The sequence below is a fragment of the Atta colombica genome, unplaced genomic scaffold (assembly GCF_001594045.1).
Source record: "Atta colombica isolate Treedump-2 unplaced genomic scaffold, Acol1.0 scaffold51, whole genome shotgun sequence".
Classification (NCBI taxonomy): Eukaryota; Metazoa; Arthropoda; class Insecta; order Hymenoptera; family Formicidae; genus Atta; species Atta colombica.
In genome coordinates this window covers 277,150-297,050 of record NW_017259541.1, presented here as the reverse complement: position 1 = coordinate 297,050, position 19,901 = coordinate 277,150, and the positions used below count along the sequence as shown (strand labels likewise).

The 19,901-nt window shown below is 30.9% G+C and overlaps 1 protein-coding gene across 2 annotated transcripts; it reads right to left on the bottom strand.

Annotated features, from left to right (window-relative positions):
* Positions 1-10,927: 10,927 nt before the first annotated feature.
* LOC108691756 lies at positions 10,928-15,638 on the bottom strand. Of its 2 annotated transcripts, XM_018199644.1 has the most exons (4): positions 15,568-15,638; positions 15,228-15,490; positions 14,059-14,201; positions 10,928-13,264 (listed from the first exon to the last, which is right to left on the bottom strand). In XM_018199644.1, exons 2-4 carry the CDS (start codon positions 15,416-15,418, stop codon positions 11,601-11,603), a joined length of 1,998 nt encoding a protein of 665 aa, XP_018055133.1. In that variant the 5' UTR covers positions 15,419-15,490; positions 15,568-15,638; the 3' UTR covers positions 10,928-11,600. The 2 variants fall into 2 exon arrangements, with proteins under 2 accessions (XP_018055133.1, XP_018055134.1); XM_018199645.1 differs by lacking the exons at positions 14,059-14,201; positions 15,568-15,638 and having other exon boundaries at positions 15,228-15,283.
* Positions 15,639-19,901: the final 4,263 nt, after the last annotated feature.

The following is a 19,901-nucleotide window of genomic DNA, read 5'->3' as shown; positions in this document are numbered from 1 at the left end:
ATATATTTAAAAAAAAGGAATATAAAAACATTCATATGTGCACAAAAAAAAATTTTTAGAAACACGAAAGAATAGATGAAAAAGATCTTAATATTATTTTAATATTGTTCCTTCCTATTCCTTTTTGATTAAAGGATGTTATACATATACACATATATATACTATATTAATATAATGAATATGACAAAATGTAGTGAATATCATATGTACACTAATAATAGATCTCTTAGAATATAATAGAAAAGAGTAGAGAATATAATAGAAAAGGAATAGAGGAAGGGGTTCATTGGAAGTCGTCTCATCATTCCCTCACGCTTCTTACCAGAGGAAAATAAAAAAGAAAATATATATACTACTAAATAATTCAGTAAATAAATAAATATTAGAAAAGAGTACGAAGGAATAGAGGAAGAGATTTTTGAGGTTGCCTAATCAATCCTTTCTGTTTCTTATCTAAAAGAATAATAAAGAAAAAAAGAGATAATCAATAATAAGTACATAGAAAATTAATGTAGAGGCGTGAAATATTGCCTCATCTGAGATTGCACACTTGAGTAACAACAAACTCGAATGTGGACCCTCCAGAATTCACTAATTAATTTAATAATCACAGAAAGAAAAGAATTAAAATTTATTAACAGAAAGATAAAGAACATACACCACGAATGCAAGATATCGTTAGCGAGTAGTTATAATTAATTACAAACAATTATAATCGAATTACAAATAATTAAATATTGCATAGACGTTTCGACCTTACATTAAGCCTTCAATATATAAGATAATATATAAGATAATATATAAGATAATATATAAGAATTTCGTACATTTTTTCGCGCAATGGGCGACTAATCTAAGTTTATTTTCTTAAACATGTCTAATTGTAACGTAAGAACGCTCGTTATCTAAAAATTGTTTTTTATTTTTATATTGATTAGATCCAAAGAGTTTCGAATTGTCATATCCAAAGGAAATCGTTTTTTATTATACATTTTCCGATAGTCCAAATGTTCGTACTTAGTTGTTACTTGAACGCAAAATTTCCAGATTCTAATGATTGCCATATTTCTTGATTAATTAAATGTTTACAATTTGTGTTTACAATTTTAAGTTATAAAATATAGAAAATTAATGTATGATATGTATGATATATTAATAATCTGTATTAATAATCTGTATCAGTCAACTTATATGGATTAATATCGAAAGTGAATGACTTGTTGTAATAAAGTACTCGTTAAGATGTTCTGCCAAATTCTCATCATGATACACCGCTTTATATATCCAACACATACCGAATTATATTAATAATAATCCCCAATATCTTCTTGCGACTTTCTTAAAAGAAATTTTTGATAAAAAAAGAATTTGGCTATATAAAAAAATAGTCTTGGACCAATTTTGAATTGGTCAATAATTTAAAAATATTGCATTAAAATCAAATTGGTCTCCCTTGACGTTAGTACACTAACATTTCCACAGAGTTTGTCACAAAAAGTATTGAAAAAAGATGGAGACATATATAAAAAAATACAAGCATTCCTAAAAAAAGAATTTCTTAACATTATTTCCTTGATTATTAATTCAACTTATTTCAAATTTGATAATAAATTTTTCAAACAAATCTTTGATATGCCCATGGGACTTCTCCATTATCATCAATCTTAGCGAATTTAGTAATTCAAAATTTGAAAGATATATAATAATTTTTTTCCAACATTAATATCAACATTCCAATTTACTGAATTAATAGGTGGATGATATTTTATTGATCCCGAATCAGATCAATGAAATACTTGATAATTTTAATTTTATGATAGATTGAGATTTACAATACATTGAGCATGGGAATGACAATTCCATAAATTTCCTTGATGTTAGAGTGATATTGGATAATGATTGTATCAAATCTGACATGTATAAAAAATCCACGAACTCAGAAAGATATCTAAGCTATCGAACCATCCAATTCAAAAGAGGAGTAATAATCAGTCAACTTGATAGAATTCTTTTTCTCTCACATCCTGAATAAAAAAAACATTGAATCCATAAACATTCTTCTAATTAATGATTATCCTCTTGACATATATATAATTTTTTCTACAATTAATAGAATTAAAAAATTAGCGAATAGAAAGAATTTATATGAAAATAATATTGTTAACAACAATATTCATCGATATTCATCGATCACAATAAAAAAAAATTTCATAATACCACATATGAATACAATCTCGGATCAAGTTAATATTATTAACAGAAAAAAATAATTTTAAAATAGCGTATAAATCTATGAATACTTTGAATCGTTTCATAAAATTAGATAAGGATAAATTAGAAAAAAAGGAATAACGAGATATAGTACATATACAAAATAAACTGTTTTGATTGCGACTCCTCTTATATTGATCAAAAGGAAAGAAAAAACGCGAATCAATGAACATAAAGCTAATATAAAAAAATCAAAAGATTCTCACACTGTATTATCACTGCTATCAGATTGAATGTGGTTACAAAATAAATTGGGACAATATTCAGGTATTAGATATAGTTTTTTCAAAAAAGAATCACGTCGAAAATGATATTTATTAAAAAATAAATTGATAACAAGCAGAGTGATGAAAAATTACAAGAAACATATTTTCCTTTTTGCTTAGTATAACTCCCGCTACATAATACCATTTTATCCTCTCCTTCGATACGTGTTGGGTATATTATATAAAGTTGTATATCATGATGAGAATTTGGCATAAAATCTTAACGAGTACTTTATTACAAGTCATCCACTTTCGACATTAATCCACATAAATTGACTGTAACACAGATATTAATTTTCTATATTTTATAACTCGAAACACGAATTGCAAACATTTAGTTAATCAAGAAATATTGCGACCATTAAAATCCGGAAATTTTGCGTTCAGAAAAAGATATTCGATTATTTAAATTTTCTGCGGATATTCGTCGACAACTTGCTCTATTGCTGTAAAATAAATACATGATTGTAAATAAACTACACTTCCTCGCAGATGAGAAATGTCAATCCTTTTCTTCAAATTAACATACATATTTGGCATTTTATCTAGAAATAACCTAAACGCCAGATACTCTTCAGGTTCTGTACTAATATTACGATAGATATTCATTTCTGATTTTGAGAGCAAAAATGAAATGAAGGGAGTTATAAAAGTTCAAGCAGCAAATACAAATCATAACCTGTAATGCCTGACAGGGTATAATCCTGTCACAGCTCAATGATGCAATGGTGACAGAGCAAGGAGTGGGAAAAAGAATAAAAATGGTAGACTTACGATTCTAGTGCTCTTGTCATACGTGCACTAACCTTCGGAACTCACTGTAAACATTAATTTGCGCAGGCGCGAGAAGACAGAGAATGTGCGTACACTTCCTGTTCTGTCTCACTCCTATTATCTGCAGGTGTCACGTTTTCCTTTAGGATGCTCCGTCTATTTATACTATGTCTATGGTGCAGTCCCATAGAGCAGAAATTGACAACGGAATTCGCGGAGACCTTCAGAATGTGATACCATCGTGCGAAATTAGAACGCTCGTGATTGACCACGCTCGTGATCGATCCAATCGATCTATCGATTCTTATTGTCGATTCATGAATAAGAACCACCCAAGCAGAACAAGTCACGATAACGTCAAAATGGCTTCAAAATGAATCAGAAATGATTGATTTTTAGTGATCATTTTGGAGTCATTTTGATATCATTTTGATATAATGACTTGTTATTCTTGGGTAATTAATGAGCAAGCTACATTCCGAAATCGAAAAAAAGCAACCTTTTTGTCACTGATCATACTATAAAACATGGAAATTAAATTCTGCATAACAAAAAAAAACGCGTAATAAGGGTAACAAATTACGGAAATTTACAGCGAAAAGAACAACGAGACTAATCACAATCGCAGAAAAGGAAAGAAAGTAATGACTGCAGAGTTGTAATTGATCGCGCTGTTCCGAATCGTTGTAAATTTTCGTTCATAGCACTTTAAAAGCATAACGATTCGAAAAACGCGTATTGGTTCCTGATTGGTTACGCAATATATACGTTACGTAGAAAATCTGTCATGAGACGGCATCCTTAGACAGAAATCGTCTCGTGTCGCAACCATAAGAATACAAGATATGAAAGAATACAAGGTGAATCATTGTGGCAATAGCAATACTGGAAACAATCAATCAAATTTTAGCCTCTATGCATTTTCCGGCGTATAATAACGCTGACATATTAGAAAAGCTAATCAAATTTTGGCCTCAAATTACTCTCCTATTGCGCATTCTCGAGATATGGTACAGTCGGAGCCTGATAAATGATTACTTTTTTCGATGAATTTCGAAATACAGCTCACCGAGCTATACTCACTGAGCGATTGGTTCTTATTTGTTGATCGATGAATGTAGAGTTCTATAGAGAAGCTACATCGGCGCGATTTCTGATTGGTGTTACCCCCCCTACCTAATTAAAGCAGCCATATTGTGCCCCGCAATGGAGAGCTGTCATTTGTTTCCTTTCTACAGCTGGTACATACACATATCTAAAATAGGTATGCATAGGTATCTTTGTGTATTGCGAAATATTTTCTAGCAAAATAGAAACATAAAATTTGTTCGCATCGTAATGTTCCAATATGTTCCAATATGCTCCTATCATAGTTCTTACTCACTCCAACGCGCTTGATAGAATGATAGGAACATGTTGGAGCATGTTGGAGCTTGCGACGCGAACAAAGCTATAATCATGTTACAAAAATACATAACGTTATTACATTCAATAAAATTATAAAACTATATAATTATATACAGTACTGTTTACTTTTTTGTATAATATTTTTAATTGCATTATTTAATCGCTATTATTCAAGAAAACACAAAAACATTAATTTACTTAATCTTATCCTAACGATTCATGATTTACAATGAAATAAATAGTTTCATGGGAACTGGTCTGCTGATGAACTGGAGCGAGCTAAAAATGGCGGTACTAAACATGTGCTAAAGGTAGTAGTGAGGGATGAATGTCGCTTCTCTCATATCTAGGATTCTACATGAATGACACCTTGTCTTCTTACATCATGATCGCTTTGATTAGATGATCTTTAGTTTGAAGTTAAGCTATCCTTCAATGGCTTCAATATTGTCTTCAGTTCTTTTGTTTGAACGCTTCGTCTATCTTACAAGGCCCTGCGCACAATAGAAGGAATAATGAATTAGAAATAAAGAATAAATGATTTTAATCTATCAGAAGTCGGATACATCGAAATACACTGTTTCTGAAAGATTGAAATCGTTTGTTCCTTATTATTAATTCCTTCTATTGTGCGCAATCCCTATGTCTAGACTACATTAAAGCACACGCTTATTTTCCTGCTGGATTGTTAACTGGATTAGAACCGTATTGACTATGGCGCTGGCATTAACACCATCGCAGCCAATACGGTAGCAAGCATTCTAATCCAGCAGGCTTTAATCGGGTTTAATAACATCCATAATTATGAAACTGGATCCATAGCTAATCACAATCGTTTCATTCTTCTGAGAAATCGTGATCGGTCAATTTCATAATTACGGATGTTATCAAGGACCGATTGTTTTACTTTTTGATAAATTTTACTTGTGAGATAAATCTAGTAATTCGTACATTCGTGCGTAATTGGATAATCTTGCTTCTTAATCAACAGATAAAATTTACCGAAAAATGGCCTTAACAATTGGCCTTAAATCCGATAGATTGTCGTGTAAATGTAGTATGAGAAGAAGCTAATTATTGGCTGCGTTCAGCAAAAAAAATAGCTTTGCAAAATTCTTGAATATGATTTGTTTATGCATTTAGATCCAGTGAAAAACTAGAAGCAAGATCAATCATATTAAAGAATTTTACAACAGTTGCAAAGTTGCTTTTTCTACTGAACGCAGCCATTGCGCGTTCAAGTCAACAAAGCGGCTAGCCGACTTACCAAACAAATGAATATGATTGATTGTTACTTATAGATCCAATCAATCACATTCAATCACTTGGGAGCAAATTAGCAGCTTTATCCAGTTTAATCGTGCCTATTGACTGCATTTAGTAAAACGTATATTTTACAATTATTGGAAAATTTTCTTCGCGCTAATTGAATTATACTTTTATCCAAAAGAATGATTCTATCTCAATAGACAATCATAAAACATTGCAAAATTGTGTTCTGCTGAACGCAGCCACAGTTGCGAAAACTTTTCTTTCCTATTACAGTTTTAAAAAATACTTTGAAACGGAAGAATTCTATTATATTCGTTGAAATTAGAATCACTTTGAGTCACAATTGAAAAAATTCCTATTAAAAAATTTAGGAGGGGATATAATTTAAAATAAAATAGATTGAAACATGGTTATAAATTCATATTTCATGATTTGATGGATTGAATTAATTTCAGAAAAGGTCACACTGAAATCGCATGTAATGCGTTATTGTTTTTTTTTATCTTGATCTATATTTATACACTCAGATTTTATATTTTGCTTCATTCGTCTCATTATGCAATTCCATTATATTAACCAGCATCAAATTATTTTAACTTCTCAAATATGATGGTTTATTACAAGAACAATGACGCACTCGGTATTCCGCAATATCAAATGCGGAATAGCAAGCGATTGTTTCAATGACGCATTCTCTACCCTGCAGTCTTATTTTGCACTATGTAATTTCACCCTAAGAAATTGACCAACTACAATTGAATGAGAGAAGAATAAGGGTGAAATCACATGATATGGAATAGAACTGCAGAATAGAGAATGCATCATTGAAGTAATCAATCAGTGCTATTCTGTATTTGATATTGCGGAATAGAGAGTGCGTCATTGGCCTAATTTCCACCGAAGATTTAATCCGGATCAGAATGTAAGAACCAGTTAACTATAGTCGAGTATTTTCTTGTTACAATCGAACGACAGGGGAATGCTTGTCTTGTAATAAAACCGTTGTATTTTAAATGATTAAAATAATTTGATGCTGATTGATATAATGGAATTATGTAATGTTGAGATAAATGAAACAAAATGATAAAATCTGAATGCATAAATGTAGATATCAAAATAAGAAAAACAATGCATTACGTGCAACTTCAGTGTGCCCTTTTCCGCATTTTTTCATCATACAAGTTTTGTGTGCTACGTTCACACGATGTAAAAAAATTATAGTAAATGCGTTAAAGCAGTTCAAAAAATTGTTATAAATATATATAAGATTGCAAATATTAATTGTAAAACATTAAATACTACACAGTGATAATTGCTTTTACAATTTGAAAAATTATATTTCATTTAAATAAGCAAATTATTAACATAAAGTCAATAGTTTTTAAATTATATTCATGCTGGACACTTTGACGCATTATGTAAACAGTGCACAAAACAACAACATTTGCGTGATAGAAAAGTGCGGAAAACGCTGATTGATTGTTTCAATGACGCATTTATTTCGCAGTCCTTTTTCCGCACTGTGATTTCACCCTAAATGATTGTGGCTACAGTCCACTTGACACTACAAATATTTCGAGACATTTTTGGATTGGTCAGTCAGTAAAATTCTATTTTCCGATTGGTCAATCAAAAGTTTCGAAGCATCAAATGAACCATACTCTGTGATTCGTCCTTACATCTTAAGATTTAAAAATCTATTGTAAATCTGGGATAAGACGGGAAGCAGACTATTAAACTACTGTTTGGAAATGAGTGAGCAAGAGGAAATCTTGAAACAAACAAAAAAATTGATTGTTACTTGAGAATAAAAAAACTTAAGTATTTGTGTTTATTAATATTAATATTATTAATGTTACACAGAGTTTAACTGAAATTATTACAAATAATGAGACTTAATCACAATTCCGAAACTCTTCTCGGAACAATCCTCGGCAGAACTATAAACGGAATGCGCTCACGAATTCTGACGCAGCAAATTTTCTAAAAGATGGTTAAAAACTATACTCGGCGGCGAACAACTAAAAGAAACAAAAGAAAAAATGAAAAAGACTCTCTCAATTTCCAATGAAATTCCTCAAAATTATAAAATTTGAGGAGACTTCTTCTTGCAGCGTGTGATTTGCGATTCACCGATTTAATTACGAAAGGAAGTTCAATTGCGCGGATGAGACAGCGAGCCATTGATTGGCGTGGTGACGTCACGCAAATTGCGTCACGGTAATGCCTCCGACATACCAGCGCAATGTTTGTCACGCGCGACACGCTTTATTCAATGAATGTACAATTTTACTGATTCTTATTCTAAAGATATATTGTCATTGGATGACTAACATCGCGCTGGAACCATAACGTGCGGGCGCCTCAAATCGTTAAATCGGAGGCACCGTTAAACTCGAATGTTTTCTAGTATACAACCTGAGTTTTGTTTATAATCATGGCTTATTTTTTTCAACGACTAGAAGAGAACATTGCGAAGAGTTTAGATTTCTAGAAGAATCGAAACTCATGTTTTGCACATTATTATATTAATTGTGATGTGTTTTTCATGACTTCAAACAACTATATATACTGGAATGGGTATCTTCGTTGTGAAGCACAGAAAATCGTGGCACTAATTGATTAGCGCCATTTTAATTTGGTCAATATAAGAGCGTAAGGAATTCCGCATAATAAAAGGAACAGAGAACAGAGAATAAGAATTTCAACTTATCAGAAACTGTGTATTCCGCATGATTTCAGATAGATCGAAATTCTTATTCTCTATTCTCTGTTCTTTTTATTGTGCGGAACCTCTAACAGAAGCTTTTAGGTGCTCATGCGCACTTACATTTAATGTTCTTTAATGAGATGCATATGTCAACAAGATCATTGTGTGTGAGGTTGTATTTGAAAGATTACTTTGAAAGATTATAAAATCATGATTGTAAAATGTGCAAAGCATCAACATGAAGTACTGTGTGCCTGGGTGTGGACAGAGAAATAAAAAGGGAATTTTATTTCATAGGTAAAAATTTTTGTATTAAATGTACTCCTGCACATGTTAACGATGTAGGATATGAAAAGTGTTATTAATATTATTTTATTGAATGTACTAATAAAATTGAAATGACATTATTTTGTTTACATTCATGTCCATATAGATTTCCATACATCGATTACAGCGCGTGTAAACACTTCTGATTCGCTCAAATATCGTCCCAACTAAAATGGCGGCTGATCAATTGTAGCTATAAATTTTCAATGCCCAGTATACAATTTAATGGTGTATGCGTGCATATATAAAGAATAGAACTTTTGTCATCTTTAAGTCGATTTACAGTCGACTAAAACATAATTGACTAATAGCCAACAAATAGTCAACTTATAGTTGACTATATGCCGACTAGAAAAGGTCGACTATAAGTCGACAGTCGTTCGTGTGTAATGTGGATTATGATTACCAATATAAATTCCAATCATTCTCCGGACCTACTTGCAACCAATCGCGTTTTCATCCTAATTGACATTCTATATTCATGTGATTAATTTTTCAGTAGTAAAATTTAATTTAATGTTAAATTGTAAAAATTAACACTTAATGGATTTTTAGATTCGCACTCTTCGAATCTAAAAATCCATTAAATGTTAATCTTTACGATTTAACATTAACGATAAAATATTGAATATGGATGAAAGACCGCAAATTTATTTATGAAAAAAAATATCTTAATTAATAATATTTTAACTATAAATACTAAATTTTAACTATACGTAAAACTTTTTTAAAATAATTTAAAATAACTTTTGTCAAATATAATATAATATAATAAATAAGTAATATATTTCGCGTGCTAGAAGAATAAAATGATGACGCATAAGACGAAAAAATGTATAAATGATGAAGTATTAATGGTAAATATACATGATAAGTATAGCGCGCAGTGGGAGTCGCGTCCGAAGGCGGCGGTAGATGGAGCTCGGCGGTCTTGACTCCGCGTGACGTCACCGCGACGCGGATGTAATTTTCAGCATTTTCCCCGCTACGTAATTTCCCGCACCCGAGATATCCTCTTGTTCCCCGGACTGTCATCCCTGCGATGTCACCACTTAACGTCATCCCCCCTGTGACGTCATGAACTATGACGTCCCCTATCCTCCTGCGACCCTCCTGGGGCCTCTGAATTAGAATTCCCTTACCTACCCTACTAATGGAAATGAAATTATACACTAGTATTTGTTAATTAAGTTATTTATTTATAACTTAATATTTAACAAAGGAGATTGGATGAAAACGAAATTATATACTGATATTTGTTAATTAAGTTAGGAAATGATAACGAAAAAACAATTTATCTCTATTTGTTTATAATTAATATTAAGAAAAAGGGGAGAAAAGGGGTGGGAAAAAATTCGTGGCGTTTTTTTAATGCCATCTAACGGGAAAAACGCCACGAACTTTTTCCCATATCTAATATTTAACAAAAGATCAGACGGAAATGAAATTATACACTGATTGTTAACTAAGTTAAGAATAATAATGAAAAAGTAATTTATTCATCATTGATGTCTATTTGCTTATAATTAATTAATATTTAATTTTATTTTTTACAAAAGAAAATCAAGCGGAAACAAAATTATACTTTATTAACAAAAAAAGGCAACAAGAATAAGCAAGTAAGGCTTCATTTAAAGCTATCCGGATATCCGTATTTGAATTACGAATGAATGTGATGCTTCAAATTCGGATTATCCGGAGATTCGAATTTTCTAAGATATCCGAATAGTCGAATCCAAATCCGGTCCTCAAATTCGGTTCCAGATTTGTAGCAAACTTACAGCAAATTCAGTCGGATGGATTAGTGCGGACTGAATGTATATTAAAGTCATTATATTATACACTTATTTAATCTGAGTGTAAAAATGAAATATAAATATTTCTCTTATTATCGCTTGTACATCTTTATTATTACTATTTTAAGATTGAGAGTTTCTAAACATTATATTTATAAACAATATTAATCTCATAGGACGTATATATGAGAAACACAATCTATAGAAACAAATGCCTCTGATTGATTAAACGATCTACATTTGCATGTTTCTGAAGACTTTTTTTCCTTTCCTTATTTGAAGTTATGGACATCACTGATTATGTCATTCTTTTTTAATTTCGATAGATTTTGATCATGAGTCTCTTGAATTATGTTTCTTAAGACTCCTTTCCTTTTTCATTCAAGTGTCATATTTAATGAAATTTCCTTTTTTCATAAACTTAGGCATTTCAAAAGTTTCATTCAAATTTTGTATGACTTGAGTCTTATTACATGATGTTTGGCTTTTTGCTCTTTCATTAATAATTCTATTTATACATAGAACTTACTTTTCAGTCTTTATTTTAACAATGTGAGTCTCTGATTCCGAATTTCACATTATAGGTGGCTTTTTGCTTTTATTATATTTTGTAGATACACTATTTTCTAAATTATTTGAAAAAGTATTGACGTTTAATACATGCTTCTTAAGTATATGTTGCTTTTCTTTACATTTAAAATAGGGAATAATATTCTTTGTACTTTTAACTATTTCTTCTTCGTTTTCTTTGTTAATATAAGTTCTGAATCAGATTCTTTAGATTTCTTCACATTTCTTTTCCTTTTTTATCTCTGTTTCAGTAATACTATCTAACAGAATGGATTTTTTTCTCTTTGCAGCTTTACGTGACACAGTAAGTTCGTCCAAAATTGTTTCATTATTAAGTAGCGATTTGGACATTTTCTTGTTCTTCTTATGTTTTTTAGGGATATTATCGACTTCCAAATCATTTAAGGAATCACCAGTATTTGATAAAATATATTGCTGTTTCTTTTCAGATTTAATAATTGTAGAAGTATTATTTCCTACGTTCAACTTTGATTCATTTTCAATTTTACAAACAACTTCTGAATTCCGGTCTTGAAACTTATATTCTTTCCGGTGTATTTTCTGTTTTTTCTTCTCTTTCTCAGAAATATCATTTTCCAATATTTCATCAATATCAATCTTCATGTTATTTGAACATTCAGTTGCACTGTCCACACCAATATTTAAAATACATTGCTGTTTCTTTTCAGATTTAATAACTGTAGAAGTATTGCTTCCTGCGTTCAACTCTGATTCATTTTCAAGTTTACAAATAACTTCTGAATTTCGCTCCTGAAACTTGTGTTCTTTCCAATGTTTTTTCTGTTTTTTCTTCTCTTTCTCTGAAATACCATTATTTTTCAATATTCCATCAATGTCAATTTTCATAGAGTTATTTGAACTTTCAGTTGCATTCTCCACACCAATATTTAATAAAATACGTTGCTGTTTGTTTTCAGATTTAATAATTGCAGAAATATTGCTTCCTACGTTCAACTCTGATTCATTTTCAATTTTACAAACAACTTCTGAATTCTGCTCCTGAAACTTGTGTTCTTTCCGATGTTTTTTCTGTTTTTTCTTCTCTGAAATATCATCATTTTTCAATATTCTATCAATGTCAATCTTCATGTTATTTGAACATTCAGTTGCACTGTCCACACCAATATTTAAAATACATTGCTGTTTCTTTTCAGATTTAATAACTGTAGAAGTATTGCTTCCTGCGTTCAATTCTGATTCATTTTCAATTTTACAAACAATTTCTGAATTCCGCTCCTGAAACTTGTGTTCTTTCCGGTGTTTTTTCTGTTTTTTCTTTTCTTTCTCAGAAATACCATCATTTTCCAATATTCCATCAATTTTCATAGAGTTATTTGTATTTTCAGTTGCACTGTCTACATCAATGTTTAATAAAATACATTGCTGTTTCTTTTCAGATTTAATAATTGTAGAAGTATTGCTTCCTACGTTCAATTCTGATTCATTTTCAATTTTACAAACTATTTCTGAATTCTGTTCTTGAAATTTGTGTTTTTTCCGGTGTTTTTTCTGTTTTTTCTTCTCTTTCTCAGAAATGCCATCATTTTCCAATATTCCATCAATGTCAATCTTCATGGAGTTATTTGTACTTTCAATTGGACTGTCCACATCAATATTAATTATGCTTTCTGACAACCTACAACCTTGCGAATAATCGGATTTCAAACTGGCGCAGATGAAAGGAGGTTTGCTCTTATGATGTAGTTGAGTGACGCAACATCTTACTTCCTGACTAATCTTCACTGACTCACCTAACCATTGCTCTGTATTATCTGGTTTTGGAATAGATACGGTATATATTTTGTGTACCAGTATTACAATATAATCCAAACTCTTCTTATTCACTATACCTGCAACATAATATTATCATATCTACATATAGTTATCATATCTACATATATACAGGCTATTTTAAATAATATACACTATGATTTCTCAAAGATAGATACAGTAAGACTGTTTTCTAAAGTATTAATCTGAATAGTGGAAATTTCAAGATTTAAAAGGCTTTTTTAAACATCTCGTTACAATAATTTTTCTGAGTTATTGCTATTTGAAAATATTCAAAATTTATGCAAAAATTTAGTGGCCCGTTTTTTTGCGTGTGAATGTGTGTGTGCGCGCGCGCGTGTGTGAGTGTGTATGTACAGGGTGTTTGGAAAATAATGATAAATCTTTTGCATGGAGGCAGAATGTACTAAACTGCGAAGTCCTCTACTAACTTTGCAATTTTTACAATAGTTAATAAGATATTATATTTGCTAAATATCGCCAAAAATTAATCTTCAATAATGTTTGACTCAAACTATCAATTTTACAGAAAAACTAGAAGAGACAAAAATTGTTTATTTTCTTCTCATAGAATTCTAAGAATTTTTTTAGAATTTTTTCAGAATTGTTTAATATCATATTTTCTCATATTAATAAAAATGAGAAAATGCAATACTAAAAAGTTGATAAAAAATCTGAAAAAATTCGTATAATTTTATGAGAAGAAAACAATTTTCGTTTTTTACAGTTTTTCTATAAAGTAGTAGCACTTAGCCAATTAAAAATATGTTATGCTAGGATTTCACAAATTAATGATAATTAATTTTCTTTAAGAAATCAATTCAGTACATAACAATTAGCGAAAATAATTTACCTTTCAGAAAAAATCCAGTCTTTGGACGGAACAAATAGAAATCTGCTTCAATGTTGACATGAATAAAGGGAGAATCATAAAACAATTCTCCTAAATTGCTAAGCAACTTAGGATTTTTAAAAGCCAGTACAAACCCTTTCAATCTAAAATATAAAATTACTTTAGTAAAGTAATTTAGTAAAGTAATATTAAATTAAGAAGACTTCAGCCATCTCAAATTTTGATAAAAATACACTCAATCGATGCGTTTTTCACATAAAAACAAAGATTTGGCAAGAAAAAAAACATCATTCTACTCTGTGAACCGAGATATTAATTCGTTAAAGTCAATGACTATTCAAGTTAGAAAATCCGTCACAGCAGTGGTACATTGCTTTAAAAACACAAATTCACTGTTTTAAAAATATAAATTCACTGTTTTAAAAACACAAATTCATTGCTTTAGCAGAAAATTTGTTTTTAATGCAAAGGATTCATGTTTTTAAAACAGTGAACCACTGTTGACAAATTTCCTAATCTGAATAACCATTGATTAACATCTTAGTTCAAGGCAAAATGACGCTTTTTTCTTGTCAAACTTTATTTTTATGCATTGATTGAAAATTTGAAGTGGGGTTTTCTTAACATTCACTCAAATTATAATAATAAACTAATAATGAGACATTTAAATTTTAGAAAAATACATTTAGTATTACTAAATATATTTATATTATTAATTATATCTGGTAATACTCAAGTACTCAAGAATTCTGCTCGCCAATTTTGAAATGAATGATGAAATTAGGCTTATTCAACGTTTTTTTCACACGAAACGAAAGAATCTGGCAAAAAAAAGCATTGCTCTGCCCTGTGAGTCGAGATATTAAGCGTTAAAGTTGATAACTTTATTGAAGTTAGGAAATCTGTCAGAGACAAAATGGGTCTATAATTGTACTGTCCCACATGAATTTCGATTTTCCATGCGAAGTGATTCTCACACACCTCTCCCTCCCCCCCTACTCTTTCCTAACAGGACTTCAATAATTGTATGTTGTTGTTGAGCTTAGAAAATCTATCATGTAGACAACAGGGTATAGATTAGGCTTGAATGGATATTTTACACACACACACACACACACACACACACACACACACACAATTGTATATATAAAGCATAGATGAATGCGTACTCTCTGTCATAAGTATTCAACAACGATCTTAAAATCTGATTTAGACCTCGTTGAATATTGTTCAAGTGATATGGATGTAATGCAACGTGCTTGATGGTCCTCACAAAGTGCACATGAGAATCCTCGTCTTCTAGAAGACCTCTGAGTTCTAGAGTGGTCCACGTCACTTCACGATTTTTCTGATGTTTCATCTTGCGTCAAAAACACAGTTGATATTAAATATTATTCAATTAATTCTTCAGACCTTCCTCATCTTCGAACTTCTAAAATATGATTCATTCAACATGTTTTTACGAAATAACCAAAACGATCAAATTTGACAAGAAAGAAACTGCTCTACCTTGCAGCCGAGATCGAGACTAGAGACTAGTTATGCGAGATTCTGATTCGATTATTCGAGAAACGATTCTTTTTCCGCAATTTGGACGGAATCCATAGACTAGCGTTCCATGAACAGAAATTTACAGAGAACGAGAGATCCAATCACATTCACAGAAAAGAAAGTAGAGTCATATAGCGTTTTCGGCCTGAGTTGCACTGAAGGTCGATTCTGTATCTTCAAGGTGAAAATTATAAAAGCGAGCAAATTTAGGTATTGACCAATATAATAATCAGTAAATTCTAGTAAATTCGCTCACTTTTATAATTTTCACTTCATTTCAAGATACAGAATCGATTCCCAGAATCGATCCCCGAGGTTAAAATAATGATGTTTCGTGCTCTCCTATTGGTAGAGCGTGTAACGTCAACCAATAGCGAAGCATTTTCTAACCCAAGTGCAAATCCGGTCAGGCCGAAAACGCTAAAGGACAATAAAGGGAATAGAGAACAGAGAATATCAACCTATCAGAATTTCAATCTGTCAGAAATCATGTGGAATACATAGTTTCCCTTTAGATTGAAATTCTTATTCTCTGTTCTGTGTTCCCTGTTCTTTTTATTGTGCGGAGCCTCTTAGCGTAAAGTACATACAATATGGATACTGAGCGTCGAAACCTTTGATGAGTTCCAGACCACAAAACTCGCCGCCATGTGAGTTGGAAAGGCGTTTATAAATTTGAGTTTTTATAACAGTGTTCGCAAAAATTTGCATATTCCAACGAGCGACTCCATCACTCGAGCCCTCACGTGACGCTTTGATCAGGAGCGTCTCTATACCAGAAATATACTAGGAGCGCATCTTCCATTAAATTATTATTGAAATATGTTTTTTATTAAATAATTTATTTCTATTAACATAAAATCTTCTATTGTTAATTTATTCATTGTTTTTTAGTGATGTATTTATATCTTAATGTAATTTTCTTAATGTAATACATTACATAATTATGATAATGTACATTTCGACAATAACTTTCCATATCATCCGCGAGGCTTTAAACTGGATTGGAATGTAAGAACCAATCAACTACAGTCGAGCATTCCCCTGTTGTTCGATTGTAACAGGGGCTACTCGACCGTAGTTGGTTGGTTCTTACATTCTGATTCGGTTTAAATCCTCGGTGGAAACTAGACCATTGTTGAAGTTGTAAGTTCATAAATTATCATTGACAAGATAGCAAACAAATTGAATATTTCTGATTTATTTATGCTGCATAATTTGGGTGTAGTTTGGAAAAATTTAGGATAAGTATTTAAACATTTCGGTAATAGTATTTTTCTTGTTATTAACAAATTTTATCATGCGTCAAGTTAGTAGACAGCGATTTTATTTTATGAATGGAATCGATTAGAAATCATTTGAGGAAGATGTTTCATTGTTATTTTCATTTGGGAAAAGCCGTTATTTTGTAATTCAATATATTTATATATATTGCGAAAACGAATAATGCCCAAGTGTAGTGGGTGTAGTAGGTATAGTACAATAAATGTAGTAAATCAAAAATTAATCAATTGGCCTGGGTTGGTCTATGTGTAGAAGAAATCAATTTAATCATAAACTTAATTATGTTCAATTAAATTTCTTCACATTCAACTGATGTAATTGGTCAATTTCTTAGAGTGCCGTCCCGTAAGCGGAAATTTCAGCGGAACGGAATAGCGCGACCAATCACAACTCTGTAGTCATTAGTTGTTATTGGTCATTAATCTGCTTTTTTCTTGCGTTTCTGATTGGTTTCGCTTTTCCGTTCCGCTATAAATTTCTGTTCATGGGACAGCACCGAGTATCAAATGGTGATATGATAAAATCATTTGTTTGTCTTTACTGGAAAATAAAACAATAAAGAATAAACATTTTCTCCTTCTTAAAATGTATTTAAATAATAATATTTACAAATCAAGAAAATAACATGTACTATTATAACAAATCTTTTTCTTTATTTTATATTTTTATATCAAAAGTTTACTTCGAAATCTGAATATTCCAATATTTTGCGTTTGCGAACTTCACATGGATGATACAATAAATGTAGAAAGCCTTAAGCCATAAACAAATGACCAATCACAATTAAATGTAAAGAAACTTAATCGAGCGTAATTAAGTTCATGATTAAGTGATTGATTTCTTATTATACATAACATTCAGGCTAATTGATTAATTTTTGACGATTTTGAGTTTTTACTACATTCATTATACTACACCCATTACACCCGCGCATTGTTCGTTTTCGCAATATGTGTAAATTTATTGAATTACAAAATAGCGACTTTTACCAAATGAAAATAACAATGAAGAGGTCTTCCCCAAATGATTTTTAATTGATTCCATTCACAAAACACATTAAATAAAATCGCTATCTACTAACTTGACTTAAGATCTCTAAGCGCATCTTCCGCCAAATTATTATTGAAATATGTTTGTTATTAAATAATTTATTTCCATTAACATAAAAATTTCTATTGTTAATTTATTCATTATTCCTTAATGATATATGATATACTTATATCTTAACGTAGTTTTCTAATATATTACATAATTATGATAACGTACATTTCGCGAGAGATTCACAAGATCTTTCCACATTACCCGTGAAGTACTATTGTAAGATCCGTTTTTTTTTTTAATGTGGTTTCCCCAATAGATCTATTCCACAAAAAGAATCGAAAAGAAGAATAAAAATTATATATTGTATAATACGATATATAATTTTGCTTTCTTGCCAAGCCATTCGAGTATATTTGAATTTTTTTTGTGGAATAAGTCTACTGGGGAAATCACATTAAAAAAAACGCATCTTATAATAATAATAGTATCTCACGGGTACCTCGGTGGAAATTAGAGGGAAATTAATTAGTGGAAATTATCAGTGTTACTAAGGACCACTTTCAAGCTCCGATTAACTTAACGGACTTAACTAAAGTAACTTTGCAGAATTCCAATTGAAGCTGGGAATCGATTCTGTATCTTCAAAGGTGAAAATTATAAAAGCGAGCAAATTTACTAGATGTTGACCAATGAAATAATCAGTATTCTAGTAAATTTGCTCACTTTTATAATTTTCACCTCATTTCAAGATATAGAATCGATCTCCTGATGTTGGAGAAAAAATGTGAACTGAAGAGTTAAACATATTTCACTAATTGTAATTAATTATAATTTTACATACCACATTGAACACAAAAATAGGTTATTAACAAACAGCTATCAGAGAGAAACCTTGCTACATAAGTTAGTATTACAAATTTATATTTATAACTTCTCTCTTTTTTCTCCGACTTTTTTCAGCTTCAGTTGGAATCCTACAAATAAGTTACTAGGCTTGTTAAGTTAATCGGAGCTTGGGCCCTAATCCATACAAATTAAAATCATGTTGCCTGGAAGTTTTTGTTAATGCCAACATTTTCCAGTCTAGTTTTTCGTGAAAATATCATGTAACCTTCTACAATAGTCATAAGCGTAATTGATTGTAATTTTAAGAATTGAATCAAGTCAAATATGAGGAGAATACTTTATAATTGGTCAATTTTTACAATTACACTTGTAACTATTGTAGAATAAGTTTTAAGCCCGATTTACGAATTGCGTAAACACAGTTACAGTCGAACGACAGAGGAATGCGACTATAATTGATTGATTCATACATTTTGATCTGGTTTAAAACCTCGGTGGAAACTAGACCGAAGTTGTAGTTGTAAAAATTAACCAATCACACTTGAATATGAGGAGAATATTCGACTGTGATTGATGAATTGTTACAACTACGACCACTTACAACTACGTTTACGCATAGATCAAACTTTACTCTATCCAAAGCTATGTTTCAAAACTTCATCTGCGAGAATACTTTTATTCTATATGTTATAGTATACGTTTCGTGTACTATATATTTCAAGTAAAATTTTCTTCGGAGAGAAAGTTTTAGAACGTAATCCAAAACGAATCTTAACCGTGCACATTGGCTGCAGAATGTTTAAGTGGAGAACATAGACTCTTACATAACGCATAACACACAAGGCAAGAAATTGAACCAATCAGAGTTCTTTATTTCATGGAAAGAAAGGAAAACGAAGGATTTACGTTTTTTTATGCGTTATACAAGAGTCTGTGCTTTATTTTGTAATCCTGCTTTATTTTGTAACTGTTGGAAGTTTTCTTCGCGCTTTTCCCCTGATTGGGTTATGCTTTTAGATCAAGAGGAATGGACTTATTATCTCAGCAGAGAATCAAAACGATTGCAAAACTGTTGTGTTCTGTTCCAATTGAATCAGTGCTACTTTTGTGCACGTTGTGTT